Source organism: Delphinapterus leucas, chromosome 2 (genome assembly GCF_059928025.1).
Source record: "Delphinapterus leucas isolate spDelLeu-1000000601 "Yukka" chromosome 2, BTC_Dleu_Yukka2, whole genome shotgun sequence".
In the NCBI taxonomy this organism is placed as follows: domain Eukaryota; kingdom Metazoa; phylum Chordata; class Mammalia; order Artiodactyla; family Monodontidae; genus Delphinapterus; species Delphinapterus leucas.
The window spans coordinates 180,031,869-180,050,035 of NC_143130.1; the positions used below are offsets into that span (position 1 = coordinate 180,031,869).

Here is an 18,167-nt window from a genome sequence, read left to right on the forward strand (position 1 = left end):
CCGGACGTCCAGGAAGCCTTCCCTCACCCCATCACCACCACGCCCTGAGACGGAGGTAGATGTGTCCCCCGGGAGCTTGCTGAAGTGGGGAATCTGGGCCCTGCTTGGGCGGTGGGAGTGCCGGGGCCAGAGGGAGGACACCGCGAGCTGGCCGTGGGGAAGGGGCTCTAAGCAGCTCTGGGCCTGGTCACTCGGCCCGTCTGGGGTGGGGGCTGGGTGGCTGGAGGGTTGGGGAGGCTCGTGGTGCGGACGCTGCTTTCTTACCGCCGCCGTGTTACTTGGGGCTCCAGCAGGCCTCCCCGTCTCCCTGGGGCCAGGCCCCCCACCCAAGTATTCCAGGGCGGGGGCTCCTCCCCTCTCTCCGGCAGACCACCGCTGTGCCCTGGTCCCCTGTGGCAGGGAGCCCGTGGCCGCCTGTCCTGGTCCTCTCACCGTGCCCCCCAGAGCCCCCTCCCCAGCTCCCTGGATGTTATTTGCACGAGGAGCACACAGTTAGAAATGCCTCCTGAAAGGCATTTAACATTGTCAGAGGAAAGAAAGTTAGATTACACTCGATTCCTGACATTAATGTACCACTTAAGGTAATTCATCATTTTGCGGTATTAAAGAAGGCACCCCTCCCCCCACGACTGCCTGGGCTGTCTCAAGCCCCTTTTTATGCAAAATGTGTTTTTTCCCTACCTGGCAGCTATTCAGCGGGGCTTTGCAATATCTGAACATTTACGGGGGAGACGTGCTTGTGTGGCGCAAAGACCCTGTCATTTCCCTGCGGTAATGAAAGGATTCTCGCAGACAGTGACCCAGGCATTTAGCTGGGATGGTGGCGCGTGGCGTGGGGCTGGCGCACGCGATGTCCCCTCCCCGCCGGGAACGCTCTCCAATCCGCAGAACCCATTTGGCTCCTGAAGCGGCCAGGAGTTCACGCTGAAAAAAAATTGCCCAAAATTCCTGGGAAATGCACATTTTCATCTGCTTGGCAGTGGCGTTTGGAAATGAAATAGTTTTGTTCATGTCGTCGGGGAATAAGAGAATCGATTCTCGGCTAATGGAGCCCAGGTTCGGAGGAGCTCAATAGAAAAGTATGTCTTTCCGCGTCTCCCCGGAGGACCCCCTCTCCTTACGCGGCGCGAGTTTGCATGTCAATTTGCCACATGCCAAAGGGACGGAGATGGTGCCTCGTGCGAACTACCCACAGTAAACCAATTTCGCCGGAGTTATGTATCTGTCAGTTACAATTAAACCCGTGAAAAATATTGGCTCTGAGATGAGGCTGGTAATTTGATTTACACTGTACTGGAGAAATCGGAGATTTCACCGGAGAGCGGAGGGTGGTGTCCTCCAGCGGAAACCGGAGTCTGGTGCCTTCTCCTGGGAGGGGCCCCCCCCAGGGTGGCTTGCCCTGTCAGCACTTGGCCCCCCTTGGCCACACACAAGATGCGCGGCCCAGGGTGTTTGTTCTCCACGTGGGTTTGGGGGTGTTTGCAGTGTCGCTTGTTCTGGGCTCCTGCATCTTGGTTCCTGGCTTCCCTCCCCTCTGAGCTTTCTGTTCCCTTGAGGGCCTTGGGGCTGGTAGTCCAGCCCCAGGAGCTGGCATGAACGTGGGCAGGGAGCACGGGCAAGCCTTGCATCTGCTTTTGTGTTTGGGGGACTCACAGTGTCAGAGGCTGCCTGGTGGCCTGTTGGGCCCTGAGCTGAGCCGAGCCCTGTCCAGCTCTGCTCTGTCCCCACCCCGGGCCCCCACCCCAGGCTTCGTCGCTCCACCATCTCCCCTGGCCTGGGGATTCAGGATGCCCGTCTCCTCTGGGATCATCCCGCCCTCTTCCTTCCGGGTTCTGTGCCAGTGGGATTGCCTCTGGCGTCCTGCTGACCCGGAGTCCTGCCACAGGTGTCCGAGGGGTTTGAGTCTCCCCAGGTGTCCTTGGGGTTCCGAGCGGCTCTGGGGTCAGAAGCACCAGATCCCGTTTCTCCCTGAGGGCACCGCAGGCGTCAGGCCCGTCCCCCTCCGCGTCTTTGTCCTTCCTTCACTCCACACACTCCTGCCCGCCCACCGCCTGAGGTGCAGACACGGGAGGATGTGCCCAGGGCTCTGAAGGCCTCTGGCTTGGGGCTGGGAGCTGGGAGAAAGGGCTCCCTGGAGGAGGTGAGGCTGGACAGACACGTGGGGGGCCGGGGTGTGGGGCACTTGTCCCTCCCCTCAGCGGCCTGCCTGGCCGCGGTGCACGGGTGTCGGGAGCTGGGGGTGTGGGGAGGCCCCGGCTGTGAGCGGCCCCTGTCCTCCGCATCAGGGGTGGAGGACACACCTTCGGAGGAGCGTGCGTGGGGCTCTGAGGGGACCCTGTGGGCGGGCCGGGGCCTGTGCCTTCCTGTCTGGTTGGGCCGGGTCTTGCTGCCCCGATCTGCTTGCCCCTCTCTCTCCGCCCTCAGATTTGGGGTTTGGGATTTCAGGAGACCCACTGGCAGGCTGTGTGACACGGGTGAGACAGTCGACCTCTCTGAGTGTGTTCCCTCCCCCTTCTGAAGCCTGTGCGGGCTTGGGGGGTGGGTCGCCATGGCGGCTGGTCCAGCGGGGCGTGCCTGTGTGGGGTGACCCTGCTCTCAGAGACCTGTCTTTGGGTTCAGCTCCCTTGGTGCTGGCTCTGCCTCAGAGTCAGCGAGAGGGTGTGGAGGAGCCCCAGATCGAGGTGGGGTGCGCTCTGGGTCCCGTCCTCGTCCTTCTGTCTCTCTGCTCACTGGGGCAGCTGGAGTGTGCTCCCTCTGTCCTGCTCTCCCTCTGCGCTGTGCCCCCCGCGCTGTGCTGACGCGCTCTGTTCCCGGCCAGCCTCTCCTCTCGCTGGCCCTCGTTTTCTCCCTGCATGGCTGACCTCATGTGGGAGGCGCTCTGGCCTGGAGCTGGGGTGCCGGTGCCGCGTTCCTGCGGCGGGGGCCCCACGCCGGGGCCTGGCCCACTCTCCTGATTTGCGTGAAGCCCCTCCTGCCGTGCGCTTAGCAGCTGCTCAGATGCCCGCCCTGCCCACCTCCCCAGGTGAAGGTCGTGCTGCGGATCTGGCCTGCTCAGGGGGCCCAGCGCTTGGCCGAGTCCACGTCCTTCCTGAAGGTGGACCCGAGGAAGAAGCAGGTGACCCTCTATGACCCGGCCACGGGGCCCCCAGGCTGCACGGGTCCCCGACACGCCACCACGGCTGCCGTTCCCAAGATGTTTGCCTTCGATGCCGTCTTCCCCCAGGACTCGGAGCAGGTGAGGGTGACAGTGGCGGCCTCGGGTGGGGGCGGGGCCTTCCCGTGCAGAGCCGGGGCTGGGGGTGGGGTGGGGGGTGGGGAGGCCGGTTGTGTTTCCCCTTCCTCGCTGGCCTCCCCAGCCCTCGTGGTGTCTCCACCCAGCTCCTGGCCTGGTTCTCAGGCCAAGTTTTTCAGAGCCCATGCCCCATGGAAGCTTTCCGAGTGGTGCTTTGTTTCCCAGAGATGCTCCTCCACGCGTCCCGTGTGTGCCGTGCGTGCGTGCAGCATGGTGTGTGCCCGGCGTGGCCGCGAGGGCACTGTGACTTCTGTGTGTGCGTGCACACTGCGTGTGCCTGTCAGCTGTGTCTGGCTGGTTCATGCTGTGTGTGTGTGTCCATGTCCGGTCCGTGTGTGTCGTGTGTCCACGTGGAGATTTTTGTGTCCTTGGTCTTGGGCGCCCTCCCGGCCACCTTGTGGACTCACCGTCTGTACGTGATGAGACAGAAGTGGCGGGAGGTCAGTGGCTGCCTGACTCTGTGCCTTTCCCCCAGGCCGAGGTCTGCTCGGGGACAGTGGCCGACGTGCTTCAGTCGGTGGTCAGTGGGGCCGATGGCTGCATTTTCTCCTTTGGCCACGTGAGCCTTGGTAAATGCCCCTTACCATCCCCTCTCTGCAGTCGCTGGGCGCCGTTTCTGGGTGGGGTGGGGGGTGGGCATATCCCATATGGGCAGCAGGTGGGCACCTGGGGCGGGGGGCTTGTGGAGAGGAAGCTGAAACCCTGTAGGCCTAGAGCGTAGAGCCACGGAGTGGGTCAGAAGAGGCCCCCAGGGTCTCAGCGGCCCCAGGTTGGCCCTGAGGGCCCCGGGCAGGGCCAGGGAAGCAGCTGCCGGGTCTGGCTGGGCTCTGAGGGCTCATCACGCTGGCCCCCAGGCAAGTCCTACACCATGATCGGGAAGGACAGCTCGCCCCAGAGCCTGGGCATCGTGCCCTGCGCCATCTCCTGGCTCTTCAGGCTCATTGACGAGCGCAAGGAGAGGGTGGGCGCCCGCTTCTCCGTCCGCGTCTCGGCCGTGGAGGTGTGCGGCCGGGACCAGAGCCTGCGGGACCTGCTGGCCGAGGTGGCCTCCAGCAGCCTGCAGGACACCCAGTCCCCGGGGGTGTACCTGCGGGAGGACCCCGTCTGCGGGGCGCAGGTATGCCGAGGCCGCTGTGCGGGGAGCAGGGCCGCGGGCTTGGGGGCCGCGTGGGGGTGGCGGCTCGGCCCCGAGCCACTCAGGCGCCATCCCCGCTGTCCGTCTGTCTGCAGCTCCAGAGCCAGAGCGAGCTGCGGGCGCCCACGGCTGAGAAGGCGGCCTTCTACCTGGACGCGGCACTGGCTGCGCGCAGCGCCCGCCAGGCCGGCGGTGGCGAGGACGCCCTGGGCAGCTCGCACATGCTCTTCACGCTGCACGTGTACCAGTACCGTGTGGAGAAGTGCGGCAGGGGTGGAAGTAGGTGGCCGTGGCGCCTGCGTGGTGTGGGTCCGGCCGCCCTCCCTCTCGGCGGGACTGTCCCGGGTGTGGGTGCCCTGCGGCCGAGCCTTCACCCTCCTGCCCTGTGGTTTCAGTGTCTGGAGGCCGCAGCCGCCTGCACCTCATTGACTTCGGCAGCTGTGAGGGGGCACCTGGCAGGGGTGGGGAGGCCCCCGGGGGCCCGCCATATCTGTCCTTGTCGGCTTTGGGCAGCGTCATCTTGGCCCTGGTCAGCGGAGCCAAGCACGTGCCCTACAGGTGAGTGGTGGGCTCCTGGCCGGGGCCCTGGGGACCCAGCCCAGCCCAGCCCACGTCAGGCGTGTCCAGCGTGTCTGTGGTCCCTGAGCCCCTCAGTTCTTTGCTCCTCCATCACCTGACGGGCCTTGCTGCCCGAGGGCTGGGGGCGGGGGGGGGGTCCTGGCGCCCAGGGTGTGGGGAACAGAGGTGGGGGTCAGCCCTGACCCCGAGGCTCCAGGCCTGACCCTGGTCCAGCGAGAGGCCCTGCGGCAGCCCACACGCCCAGCCTCCCACCCGGCATCCCTCCTGGGCCCTCAGCCCCTGACCCCCACCCCTCCCCGGCCCCCAGGGAGCACAGGCTCACCATGCTGCTGCGGGAGACCCTGGCCACCGCCAACTGCCGCACCACCATGATTGCCCACGTCTCCGATGCGCCCGCCCGCCACGCCGAGACGCTCAGCACCGTGCAGCTGGCCGCCCACCTCCACCGCCTGCGTAGGAAGAAGGTCAAGGTTGGCTCCGCCTCCCACCTGCCCCTCCCTCTCCCCGAGGGCCCCTGCCTGCATGGTGGGGGTGCTGGGGCCCCGCGTCCTGGGGTCACAGGGCTGTGCCCACATGGCCTTGCCCAGAGGCGGCGGGGCCCAGGCTCGAGGTCGCCCCAAGCAGAACCGGACCTGCTCGCACTGGGGGCTGTGGTTGTCTGGCCTCTATCTGCCTGGCCCAGGGGTAGGTGTGTGCTCGGGGCAGCCTGGTGGGATGCCCGTGGCCTGTACCCCTCCCAGGCCTGGTCCAGCAGGGCATGACCCAGGCAGCCCTCCGTCGGGCCAGAGCGTGGAGTTAGGGGCACCCTGGGGTGCCCTGGGTCTGAATCCTGGGTTTGCACTTATGCGCCATGTGCTGAGGGCACGTGTTCTCACCTCCCTGTGACTCGGCTTAGTGCTTCCTTGGAAGTTGCTGAGGAGGTCCGGTTATGTTCGCGGCCGGAGACCTTTTGTGCCGGTCCAGTGCTTGATGGGACACGGTTGGTGGCTGCGCTGTCACTTCCTTCACTGGAGCGTGGTGTGTGCGGCTGGGGTGCAGGGGAAGGGGGGGCAGGTGGGGAGGCCGCTCAGGTGGGCCTGCTCTGTCCCCAGTACGCGTCCAGCTCCTCGGGTGGGGACAGCTCCTGCGAGGAAGGCCGTGCCCGCCGCCCCTCGCACCTGCGACCCTTCCACCCGCGCTCTGCAGCCCCAGACCCCGACCGCCTGGCCCCCAGCTCACCCGGTGACCCCGACTACTCATCCAGCAGCGAGCAGTCCTGCGACACCGTCATCTACGTGGGGCCGGGGGGGGCGGCGCTGTCGGACCGCGAGCTCACGGACAGCGAGGGCCCCCCCGACTTTGTGCCCATCATCCCCTCACTGAGCCGCCGCCACCCCTCCCGGGGCCTGCGTGACGCTGACCACTTCCGCTGCAGCACCTTCGCGGAGCTGCAGGAGCGGCTGGAGTGCGTCCACGGCAGCGAGGGCCCCCCAGGAGGCCTGGGTGGCACCAGCGGAGCCCAGGCTAGCCCGGCGCGCGGGGGCAGGAAGCCCTCGCTGTCCGAGGCCGCGGCCCCCAGGAAAGCCGTGGGCTCCCCACTGGCCGCCAGCACGCCTCGCGGCAGCCCCGGCCCAGATACCCACCGGGGTGCCCCAGAGCCCTCCAAGGCTGGTGGTGACCAGAGAGAGGACAGCAGTGCCAGGCCCGAGCTGCCTGTGCTGGATAAGGCCACGGGGGGCAGAGGCAGGAGGCCGCTGCCCAGCCCGGCCCCCCCACTGCCTCGGCAGCTGGAAGCTGGCGGGGCCCCGGAGGAGCCTGGGGGAGCCGACAGTGTGGGTGTGGTACGGACGCCCCCCGTGGGCATGAGCGGGCAGGAGGGCTGCCCCCGCCCCTCTGCACGCGGCCAGTGTCTGGAGCGGGGCCTGCTGACCGCCACGGTGACCTTGCAGCAGCCCGTGGAGCTCAACGGCGAGGACGAGCTGGTGCTCACACTGGTGGAGGAGCTGTCCCTGGGGGGGCTGGCCGGCCCTGGGCGCCCCTGCAGCCTGGCCGGCCTCGGCAGCGGCTGCTCCCCGCAGGCCCCGGCCTCGGGCTCGAGGCCCGTCAGCATCGTCAGCAGCATTAACGACGAGTTCGACGCGTACACCTCGCAGGCGCCCGGTGGGGCCCCGGACGGCAGCCGCGGCTCCTGCGCCAGCTCGTGGCTCAGCGAGCTCAGCGTGCGCACGGCCGACAGCCTCGGCCCCGCCCCGCGGCCTCCCTCGCGGGCCAGCCCAGACCCCTTCAGCCCTGGCTCGCCAGCGGGGCCTGACCCTCTGGGCTCCCCGATCCTGGATGGCTCCTTGGAGGGAAGCAGCTTTCAGTTCTCAGAGCAGGACAGACCGGACAGTCCCGGCCCCGCCCACAGTCCTTGTCCCACGGAGGAGGCCACGGCAGCTGCCAGCCGACCTGGCCGGGAGCCCCATGCTGCGTCTCCACGGGGGGCCACCCCAGCACCAACCATCCACTCCAGCCTTCCCCGCAAACCGAGGACTACCTCAGCGGCCGGTCGTGTGGGCTGCCCCCGCCTGGCCCTGGGCCCGCCTGGCCCTGGAGGCCTCTTCGAGGACCCTTGGCTTCTCCGGGCGGACGAATGTGGCCTGCTGCCCCTGGCCTCTGCCAGCAGGGCCCCCGGCCTGGCCCCGATGCTGGCTTGTGCCCGGAGGGTGGTGGACGGCTGTGAGGTGGGCAGGGCAGCCCACAGGCCAGAGGCCGTGGCTCAGATCCCACCGCTGCGGAGGGGAGCCACCACGCTGGGTGTGACCACGCCCTCCACATCCTTCGGGGACGCCTCGGCCGAGGCAGCGGCCTGCCTGGGCAGCCCAAAGGCCACCTCCAGCAGCAAGAAGAGTGTGGCCTCCAAAGGGGACCTCTGCCCGCGGCCTGGCGGGGGGGCGGCCCCCCCGGCCCCGCCGGTGCGCAAGTCCAGCCTGGAGCACAAGAACAGCCCGGCCCCGGCCCCTCCCCAGGCCGGGAGCCTGGCTTGGGCTGGGGCTGCCACCTTCCTCCGAGGGGAGGGGGAGGCCAGGCCTGGCGGCCGGGCCGACCACTCCATCCCCAGGGCTACGTCCAGCCTGAAGGCCCGGGCTGGCAAGGCAGAGGCAGGGTGCCGTCCTGCCACTCACGGGTCTCTGGAGCGGTGCGAGGAGGGCCTGGTGCACGGCAGCAGCAAGGCCAGGGAAGGCCCCGGGAGGCCGGCCCGGGCTGTGCCCAGGTTGGGTGTGCCGCCTGCCAGCCCCACGCCTGGGCCCGCTCCTGCCTGTAGGAGCAGCCCGGCCAAGGGCGTGGGGGCCCCCAAGCCCCCCACCAGCGGGGGCAAGGGCCGCAGCCCAGCGGCAGGCGGGTCCAGGGCTCTGGGTGCTTCAGTGAAGCCGCTGGCCCCTGTGGCGGGCAGGACCCCTGGGGCCCCAGTGACGGGCCCCAGGGTTGCCCCGCGAGTGGTGCCTTGCGTTGGGGCCAAGGCCAGCCGAGGCACCATCATGGGCACCAAGCAGGCGCTCCGGGCCGCCCACAGCCGTGTCAACGAGCTGGCGGCCGGCGGAGGCCACGGCCGAAGTGGCCCCTTGTGGGGCTCGGCCGACTCGGACAGCGGCAATGACAGCGGCGTGAACGTGTCCGAAGAGCGGCCGCCCGCGGGCCCGGTGCTGCCCTCTCCATACAGCAAGGTGACGGCCCCGCGGCGGCCGCAGCGCTACAGCAGCGGCCACGGCAGCGACAACAGCAGCGTGCTGAGCGGGGAGCTGCCGCCCGCCATGGGCCGCACGGCCCTTTTCTACCACAGCGGCGGTAGCAGCGGCTACGAGAGCATGATGCGCGACAGCGAGGCCACCGGCAGCGCCTCCTCGGCCCCTGACTCAATGAGCGACAGTGGGGCCGCATCCCCGGGCGCCCGCTCCCGCAGCCTCAAGTCCCCCAAGAAGAGGGCCACAGGTGGGTGCGGCCCAGCCCCTGCAGGGCCCGGGCCCGGCCGCACTTGACAGCCGGGCACCACCTTCGTGGATCCCAGTGTAGGCGGCCCTCCACGGTTTCATAGACGTGCCTGGGGCTGTTCAGGCTGTAGGTGTGTGCAGCCTCTACCGTCTGTAGACGCACCCAGCGTGTGCCCTTCTCTGGTCCCTACGCTGCCTCTGAGGCTGGTCCCCATGCCCTCAGAGCGGGCTGGCAGGGGTGGGCCCACACGGGGCACCCTGCTGAGGCATGGGGAGCCTGGAGAGGACTTGGGTCTGGGGCTCCAAGCCTGGTGTTCCCCCCCCGGGGCTGGTGCCCAGCTGCCTGGGAGCCCCCTGCTGTGCTGTTCCTGCCTCCAGCCCCCGGACCTTCTGTCTCTGGGGGCCTGGGTAGTGTGGGCCTGTTTCTCATGCTGTGTGTGGCTGGGGGGATTTGGCCACTGGCTGCTGTTCTCCGGGAGGGCGGGGGAGGCACGCCCTGGCTGAAGGTGGGCTGGGAAAGCAGGAGGCCGGCGTGGGGAGCAGGGAGGGGTGTGCTGGGAGATGTGGCTGGTGCCACAAGCATGGGCCTGGCTTGGGAGCCTGTCCGGAGGCGGTGCGGTAGAGACGGTTGCGATTAGGAAGCAGCGTGGCCCCTTAGGCTGTCGGAGGGCTGCCTCCAGGGCTGGCGGGTGTGACCCTGAGGCTGCTGTCCAGTAGGGAGGGTGTGGCCGTCCCCGGCCGGCTGGGGGAGGGGCTGGGGGACAGGAGCCCATCTGTTCCACCGGGCGGGCAGGGGTAGCCGGGTTTCCGGCCGGCGCTAGGCTGAGCATTTCAGGATTGGGAGGGCCCCCGTGGGCTCTGCCTGTCAGAACCGCAGCCAGGCGCCCGTCTTGGTCCTGGGCTGAGGGCTGGGGCTCGGCCTCTGCTCACCCAGCGCCCGGCTCTCTGTTGCAGGTCTGCAGCGGCGACGGCTGATCCCGGCCCCGCTGCCCGATGCTGCTGCCCTGGGCCGCAAGCCCAGCCTCCCCGGCCAGTGGGTGGACCTGCCACTGCCCCTGGCTGGCTCGCTGAAGGAACCCTTTGAGATCAAGGTGTACGAGATTGATGACGTGGAGCGCCTGCAGCGGCACTGCCTGCCCCCGAGGGAGGACCCGGCCGAGGTCGGGGCTGGGGCAGTCCGGGGGCAGGTGGTCCTGGGAGGGCAGGGTGGGCCCCTGGGGTGTGGCAGGGCAGCCCACTGACCTCATCTTGCCCTCTTGTCCACAGCCCTCCCAGAATGCAGAGAAGGTAGGAAAGGCCCCGCTCAGCCCTGAACCCCTGGCATCTCCCGATGGCCCTTGTGGGCCGAGTGGGGGGCTGGAGGGGTCCTGAGGCCACCGCTCTCGTGCCCTGGAGTTACGCTGGGGTGTGGGCGTGCTTCCCACCGCCGTGCCCACTCGTCCTGGGCCCGGGTTCCAGACAGGCACGGGTTGCTTTGGGAGCACGTGGCGTGAGCTCCCTCGGGCAGGAGGGGCCCAGGTCCTACCCCCTGCCCGCCTTTGAGGCCCTGCTGTTTGCCTGCTCGGGCCCGGGGGGTGGAGCGAGGCTCACGGAGCCCCTGGGAGCAGGCCGTCCTCCGTGCCTGAGCCCACCCGTCGCCGTCCCCGCCGCCCAGGGCCCGGTGTGCGTCAGTGCGAAGTTGCGGCTGGCCGAGCGTAGGCAGCAGCGGCTGCAGGAGGTGTGGGCCAAGCGTGAGGCGCTCCGCGAGGAGCTGGCTGAGACCCAGGGCCGGCTGATGGTGGAGCCCGGCCGCTGGCTGGAGCAGTGTGAGTCTCCCCGCTCATCCCCCCACACCCCGGGAGGCGCAGGTGCAGGACCCCAGGCTCTGCGCCCCACCTGCGCCCCCAGTCCAGCCACTTCACCCTGTCCCAGGTGGGGACCCAGAGGCTGGGAGGGAGAGAAGCATTTCCTGGGCCTTGCGGGGACCCCGGCCTGACCAGCGGTCTGCCGTCCATCCCCAGTCGAGGTGGACCCGGAGCTGGAGCCCGAGTCGGCCGAGTACCTGGCGGCCCTGGAGCGCGCCACGGCCGCCCTGGAGCAGTGCGTGAACCTGTGCAAGGCCCGCGTCATGATGGTCACCTGCTTCGACATCAGCGTCGCCGCCGCCACCGCTGCCCCGGGGCCGCAGGAGGTGGACGTCTGAGGCTGGGCACTGGGACACGAGGGAGGGGGTGGGGGTGTCGGGGGCTCGAGGACGGGACGTGGGATGGAGCGAGGATGTGGCGGGGGTTGGAGGGACGAGGATGCGGAGGGTCCAGTGGGGACCCGCGGGTCTTGGAGGCGATGGAGCGTGAGGCAGGGGAGGGGCCGGCCGAGCACGTGGACGGAGGAGCGAGTGAGCAGGACAGGGGAAGACTATCGCCCCCAGACAGCAACGCAAGTGCCTTTAACCTTGGACTGGATTTCTCTCCTTTTCGCGTTTGGTGCTAAGGACTCAAGACACCAGCAGACGGTGTGCTGGGGCCGCCGGCCCGACTGTTTGATCTGATCGCGCCTTCTTTACAGCCAAGCAGTTCCATGTAGCAAGACAGCCCCGGGCTCGCCGGGCTCTGGCTTAGGATTCAGGGTTGCTTTTCTTTCATAGCTGTTTCCTCTCAGCAGAGCCCGCCTTGGTGGTCTCCAGACCCTCGGCCTGCATGTGTTCTCTGTGCAGATTGAGCCGGTGGGGTCTTCCAGGCGGGGATGGCCGACCCCCCTCTCCCCAGGACCTGCTCTGTTCTGAGGTCACCGGGAGGGCGGCGCCCAAGGGTTGAGCTGAAGGCACCTGGCGCCTTCTTCCACGGCAGGAATTCTTACCAAAACCACAAGCAAAAAACAAACCAACACACAAAAATGGGAGGGGGAGGGGGAGGGTTTTGTAAAGGTTCTGTTAGGTTCGTATTTTTATATCGTTTTGCCTATAAATGAGGTATTTGCAGTTGGAATTTGAAGACAAATGATCTATGTTTTTATGGTTTTCTATGGAAGGTGTCACTCCGGCCGGACTCTTTCTGGGGGGTCCCCAAGCAGGGCGAGGGTCCTCGGAGGCACTTCTTGCCAAATGTAGACCAGGGGTGAGCCTGCTGACGAGCGGGACATTCCCGTCACTACGGGTTCTGTTTTCTGATCGTCATGTGTTTTCTAGGGTTGTCCAAACCTTTGTACAAATGTGTAGATAATATCTTGCTACAGCTTTTATTTGTGAATAAAAGATGCACCCCTTGTTCACGCGGCTCCTGAGTTCACTGGGCGTGTAGTCCTCTGAGGGTCCTGGGGCGAGGGGGCTGCAGGGGACCCTCCCTCTGCCCACAAACCCTACAGCATCCCCATGCAGGGACCAGCGTTGTAGGCGAGAAGGCACTGGCCGGGAGGAGGTCCTCCTGCAGGCTGGGATGCAAGCCCCCATCTCCTCTCTGTCCCCCTCCCCAGCCACTCCATCTCGAGTTGCCTGGCTCTCGGGGTCCTGAGGCAGGGAGCCAGGGGCAGGGACCGGGCTGATGGGAAGCAGCATTTTCTGGTGGGCTCCTGGCCCCCTTCCCAGAGCTTATGTTAGCTGGGGAAATCCTGGCAGCGGCCATGGTGACCCCGCGGGAGACCCCCACCTGCCTTTCCAGGAGGTAGACGAGCAGACACTCCATGGGCACGTCAAGGTTCAGGACCCCCTGAGCTGGAGGGGGTCCCCACCCAGCACAGCCACCCTCCCCACTCCGCCCCTCTCTGCTGTGCTCAGGCCGCCCTACCCGATGGCCCTGTCTGCTCCCTGGCTGCCGCCCCCGCCCCATCAGGGTGTCCCCACCGCAGGCAGCCACGCGGGCACCTCGAGGCCCCTCCCAGCCAGCCGGGCCTCTCGCAAACCCCTATGTACGCCTGGGACTTCTCCTCCGGGCGGCGAGCGTCGGGGCCCCTGCTTGGTGGCCTGGCTGCCCGGGGCTGCATCCACCCGGCACGTCACACCCTGTTTGGTCTCAGCCCGTCTCCTGGCCTCGATGGGGCCCCTCGGGGGCGTGGTGGGGTCTGAGTCATGGCCGCACCCCCTCATCGGGCACAGGGCTGAACCCCAGTGGGGCCCCGGGGGCACATGCTGGATGAATGAACGAGCGAACAAGTGAACGAGGCCTCGCCTCAAGGAGTGTCCCTCTGGGATAGAGCAGGTCCAAGACCGAGAGCACTTAACAGTTTGCAAGCTGCTTCCCTGAACCCTCCCCGGGCCCGGTCCTTTGTGTGGCCGTGTGGCCCCCGTGGTCCAGCCCCAGGGTCGTCCATACCGATCCCCCGCCCCGGACTGCCTCCTTGCTCTCTGCTGTCGATGGCATTTGGGGCCCCTGGGATCGGGGTTGCACGTCAGCCGAGAGGCACCGGGACCCTGGACCCCACACCCCACCCTGCAGGTTCTCCCTCTCTCTTCTGAGGCCAGCCTGATGCCTCCCAAGCCTTCTTCTCTGTCACTGAATTTGGGGGGTTCTGGGGGTTGGGACAGGTGTGGTGGGACTTGGGGTGGGATGGGGAGATATATCCTTTCAGGACCTGTTGTCTGAAGGGAGGGGCTGAGAAGACCCCCTGGTCTGTGGATCCGGTGATCCAGGGTCTGACCTTCCTGTGTGGAGGTGCTGGCCCGGTGGCCCTTCCATCCTGAGGGACCAGGGCGCGGCTGGGGTCTGGGTGGGTCGGGGCTCCATGCTTAGGGACCAGGGCTGGCCTGTGAGCCCGGGATCCATTCTGAGGGCTGTGCTCTTGCTCCCAGCATGCCCTGCGGCATCTCACCTGGGCTGTGTGGGGGATGGGATGGTGCGTGGGGCACGCTGGGTGGGTCCCTTTCTTCCGCGCAGAAACCCCTGCTCCCCTACCTGACCCCCAGTCACTGAGGGGCCCAGAGCCTGCTTCTCACCGAGGAGGCCCCTCCTGCCCTTGATCCTCCTGGGCCCCGCCCCGGCACCTGTCCTGGGTGGGGGGGTCTCTGTGGAGCGGGCCCAGCCTGGGGCAGTTGACCTTTGGGGCCAGCGGAGCCCTCTTCCCACAGGCCAGGGTAGGCTCAGGAGGGCAGCGCCTGCTCTGTTGGACGGGAGCCCCTGTCCTGGGGCTAGCCTGGGGGCCTGGGCGGCCTTTCATCCGGACCATCAAAGCCCTCGGCCCTGTCATTACAGGCTGGGAAGCCAGCAGGGGAGCAGCTGTGAGGACGAGAATGCCCATTTTACGGATGGGAAAGCTGCAGTGGCACGGGACCCAGCTCCTTGAACAAAGCCTGGGCCGCCCCCTGTCATGCTGCGGGCAGGGGTCTGTGGGCATCCTTCTCATTCAACATCTGTGGAAGCCAACACCCAGAGTGGGCAGGTCCCTCCTCCTGGGAGGGGAGGAGGAGGGGCGCTCCCGGTGGAGCCCCCGGGGGTCAGCCGGGTCTGGGGTGGAAGCAGAGGGCGAGGGCGGGGCTGCCTGGGCTGCTGGGGACAGGGGTGTGAGCCCACCCAGGCGAGGTCCTTTGCGGCCTCCGAGGTGCCCGCCTGACTCTCAATCTGTGAGTTCGGAGCTCAGGCCTGCTCCGCCCGCCCCCGCCCCAGCCCCGGGCACAAGGAGGCCACGAGGGGAGGTGGGGCTGGGGGGGGGGTCGGGCTGGGCTGGGTGGCCAGGGGCGGGGGGCTTACCAGGCCCAGCGGTGGCTGGGAACAGGCCTGAGCCAGGGAGGGTGGGCGGGCTGGCGGGGCGGGAACTGAGCACCTGGCCCGCGGCCCCCGGGGGAGACTTGCCCGCTCCTTCCTGGGCCCTCATCTGGACCAAGGGGCATGCTGACCCCCGCCCAGGGCTTCAGGTGCCAGGAGAAGAGTCTGGATCTTCAAGAGCGAGCGTTCGGTCCTCTGAGCCTCCTCCTGTGGTCACCCAAGCCGTGGCCCTGGGGAGGGTGACAGCAGTGGGGACGGTGGCGGGAGGGATCAGAGCAGTGGCACCAGAGGTGTGGGAGCCTGGCAGACTGCCCAAGGCCTTCTGGAGCCCGGGCTGCAGCAGGCTTCTTGCCTGCCTCGGGCCCTTCTCTGCCCGTGAGGCCATCTGTCTCCTGAGCTCTGGCCCCAGTGACGCCAGGTGTGCGGCCTTGCCCCGTCCTGACCTGTGTCCTCCCTGGGAAATGGGGGTGAGGTCACGTCAGCCGCCCCCGTGGGGCTCCCACTGGGCCTGAGCCCTGTGGCCTGGCAGGGGTGGAGTGACGGGTCCTAAATAAACAGCAGTGACCCGCCGCCCGCCCTCCCCTCGGGGGGCACCTGGCGCTCTCCCGGGTCTAGGGCAGGGGCAGCCGAGGGTAGCGGCCTCGGTTCCCGCCTCTGTTTATGCCACTGTTTGGGTGCTCATGGATGGGCGTCTGTCCCACCCCTGGGTCTCCCCCCAGGGCCCAAACCCCTGGCCGGCCTCCTGGTGCATGGTGCCATCCAGGGGTGCATGCACCACCTGTCTTGGGGTGCATGACACTCGCTTGGGATCCCTGGCCCCATGATCCTGGGGGAGTTCGAGGCCCACAGTGGATCTCCCTGCAGCCCTGGGTGGGGGAGGGTTTGTCTCACGGGTGGAGACCCCGCTACTTGCCCCAGCAGGGTGCCCGGAGCCCCCGGGGGCCGGGGCTTGGCCCTGGAGTCTGCGCCCAGCAAACAGGAAGCTCGGAGGGTGACTTCTCCCCGATGATATTGTGTTTACCAAGGCGGGATCCAGGGTCCGTTTCCACACAGGAAGCCCAGGAGGCTGGGAGGGGGCCGGGAAGGAATTCCCTGGGCTGGCCAAGAAGCCCGGCTTCCTGTGGGTCAGGTCTGTAGAGTGGGGGTGTGGGGGTGGGGATGGAGCCGCCAAGAGCTCAGGGAGGCCCCTCCCCACTCGGAACTCAGGGCTGGGGACCCTGGAAGGCCTGTGCCCCCCAGCCCCTTGAGGTTGGGGACAGGAAGGCCCAGGCCCAGGGCCTATCTCCCTACCAGACGGGCAAAGGGCCAAGGGGCATTGCGTCTCCCCCTCCCGAGTCCGGCGTGGCCTGGCACAGGGGCAGGTGGGCTCACAGGGACGTTGGAGGTCTCGGGGAGGGGTCTTCTGGGAGGGGGTGGGAGCTGGGGCGGGGCCTCCGCAGGCGCTGTACCTGGAGCCTGCCCTGTGGGCCCTCCCTCTGTGCCCGCCGCCCTGCCCGGGGGCCACCCCGCCTCCGCTCCCCACTCCAGCCTTGGGCAGCCAGAGGGTCCTCCTCAAACTTCCTCTGACCAGGTTACTTCATCCCAGATTAAAAACCACCAGTGCTCTGCTCAGGCTTCCAAACAAAGGCGGGCCTGGTAGCCAGGCCTGGAGGCCTTCATGAACGTGTGTCTTCCTCCCTCCCCTCCCCTGCCCTCCCCTGCCCTCCCCCTCCCCCCCTTTTCCTGGAGAAACAACCCCCACAGAGACAAGCACAGCGTTTCATTATGCACCCGCCACCCAGCTGCACCAAACTAGCCTCCTGCTACCCTGTATTTGCTTCAGAATCACCTTTCGAAAGTAAACTTTATCTTAGATTTATAGAAAAATTCAGAAGCTAGCACAGAGAGTTCCCTTATACCCCACACCCAGGTTCCTCTAATATTAACATCTTACGTTGGTGCGGTGGTGTACATTTGTTACAATGACAATTATTATTAACTGAAGTCCATTCTCCGTTCAGATTTTCCCTAATGTCCTTTCTCTGGCCCCGGGCCCCGCCCAGGGTAGCAGCGTGGCAGGGCGCTGGCGCCTGCGCAGATGGTTTGGAATCACCCTGCCCAAGCGAGCTGCTAATGACACCGTCGCTTGCATCTACTGGTGTGGACTTGCGGGCATTTATTTTACACTTTGGGTTATAACCCAATACTACTTAATTTTGTTACTCAAATCCCTCCAGCTTTGGCCACTGGGAGCCCTTGCATTTGGCCGGAGTCATTTTTAAAGTCCTCGATGGTTGCATGGAGGCCCTTGTGCCCTCCCCGGGTGGCCCAGTCTGGAATGGGCAGCCCACCAGCCATCCAGTGGCAAATTCGGGGCCCCCTCCCCTCCCCGGCCCGCCCGGCCTGGCCTTTCTGCTGACTCTGTGTCGGTGGCCACAGCGTCCTCACCAGCCTCCCACTGGACATTCTGTGCCCATGGGCCTGGGTCTCCAGCACTGGGAGGCCCCGAGCCCCTGAGATGACAGCTGTGAGGGCTGAGGCCCTGGGGGCGCTGCAGTCTCTGAGTGCCCAGGTGGGGGGAGCAGTCAGCCTAGGTCCCCTCCTGGGGCTCCCTGAGCGGAGGGGAGCTCCGGGGGACAGGGACTGTGCCGGGGAGGCACCCAGGCCCCACCTCTGAGCAACCCTGGCGATCTGGGAGCGGTGATGGCGTCCTTGGGGGTTGCCCGAGGCTGGGCCCGTCTCCTCCAAGGCCGGGTGCCAGGCTCTGGGCCTCACAGTGCACTCAGTGGCTGACCCAGGAGGCGGCCTGCTGGCTGGAGGGCTTGGGGCTGTAGCCTCAGTGCCGACGATGCTGGTCTAATAGCTGGTGTGACCTGGCCACCCGGCCCGGCCCCGGGGCCGGAGAAGGGGCAGTGACGTCCCCGAGAACCCATAGGGCGGCTCCAGGGTGAGGTCACCCTATACCCGCCTTCACGCTCTCATCACTTGGGGAATGTGAGGTCAGCTGGGATGTGCCGCCCACCCCCTGGGCAGCCAGGCCTCCTGCCATTGGTCATCTGGTCTGCCCACCGCCTCCAGCCATCTCCAGGGACAGCCATTTGCCCACACCCCCAATCTGGAGAAAGGCAGCCTCTCCCCCACTGGCTCCTGCTTTTCTCAGGATTTGGGAAAACATGGTCCAGGTTAATAAATGGTTTCAAATGTCCTCTGAAGACGACCTAGATGCTCCACTGAGAGAAAACTCCCAACCTGGGGGCAGCTGGTGACCCGAGCACCCCCAGAATGGACCCCTGGGTATGGGGCCTGAGACAGACGTGGCACTGTGGGTCCCAGGCAGGTCCCCCTCTTGTGCCTTGATTTCCCCTCCAGTGGAAGGAGCCACTGCCGGGCTGTGTCTGAGACGCCCAGACGGCGGACACAGACCTCTTTGGTTTGGAATAAATCTCTCCCGTTGCTCCAGCAGCTGAGACATGGGGCCGTATTTCTTGCAGCCTCGGTGGCCACCTGGGGAGGCTGATCTGCCTGGCAGAGGGGTGAAGCTCTAAATCCAGTGCCCGGTGCTGATT

The 18,167-nt window shown here is 67.0% G+C and overlaps 1 protein-coding gene across 2 annotated transcripts in view; it reads left to right on the top strand.

The window, feature by feature from the left end:
• The window catches only part of KIF26A (kinesin family member 26A), a 43,185-nt gene extending 29,765 nt beyond the window's left edge, over nt 1-13,420 (top strand). For both annotated transcript variants that reach the window (XM_022575952.3, XM_022575953.3), the window contains exons 6-16: nt 3,023-3,235; nt 3,768-3,861; nt 4,147-4,409; nt 4,523-4,706; nt 4,823-4,985; nt 5,314-5,476; nt 6,098-8,954; nt 9,908-10,113; nt 10,220-10,240; nt 10,608-10,758; nt 10,954-13,420. In XM_022575952.3, coding sequence (XP_022431660.2) covers nt 3,023-3,235; nt 3,768-3,861; nt 4,147-4,409; nt 4,523-4,706; nt 4,823-4,985; nt 5,314-5,476; nt 6,098-8,954; nt 9,908-10,113; nt 10,220-10,240; nt 10,608-10,758; nt 10,954-11,135 — 4,497 coding nt within the window. In that variant the 3' untranslated portion in view covers nt 11,136-13,420. The remainder of the gene's footprint in view (nt 1-3,022; nt 3,236-3,767; nt 3,862-4,146; nt 4,410-4,522; nt 4,707-4,822; nt 4,986-5,313; nt 5,477-6,097; nt 8,955-9,907; nt 10,114-10,219; nt 10,241-10,607; nt 10,759-10,953) is intronic.
• The last annotated feature ends 4,747 nt before the right edge of the window (nt 13,421-18,167 follow it).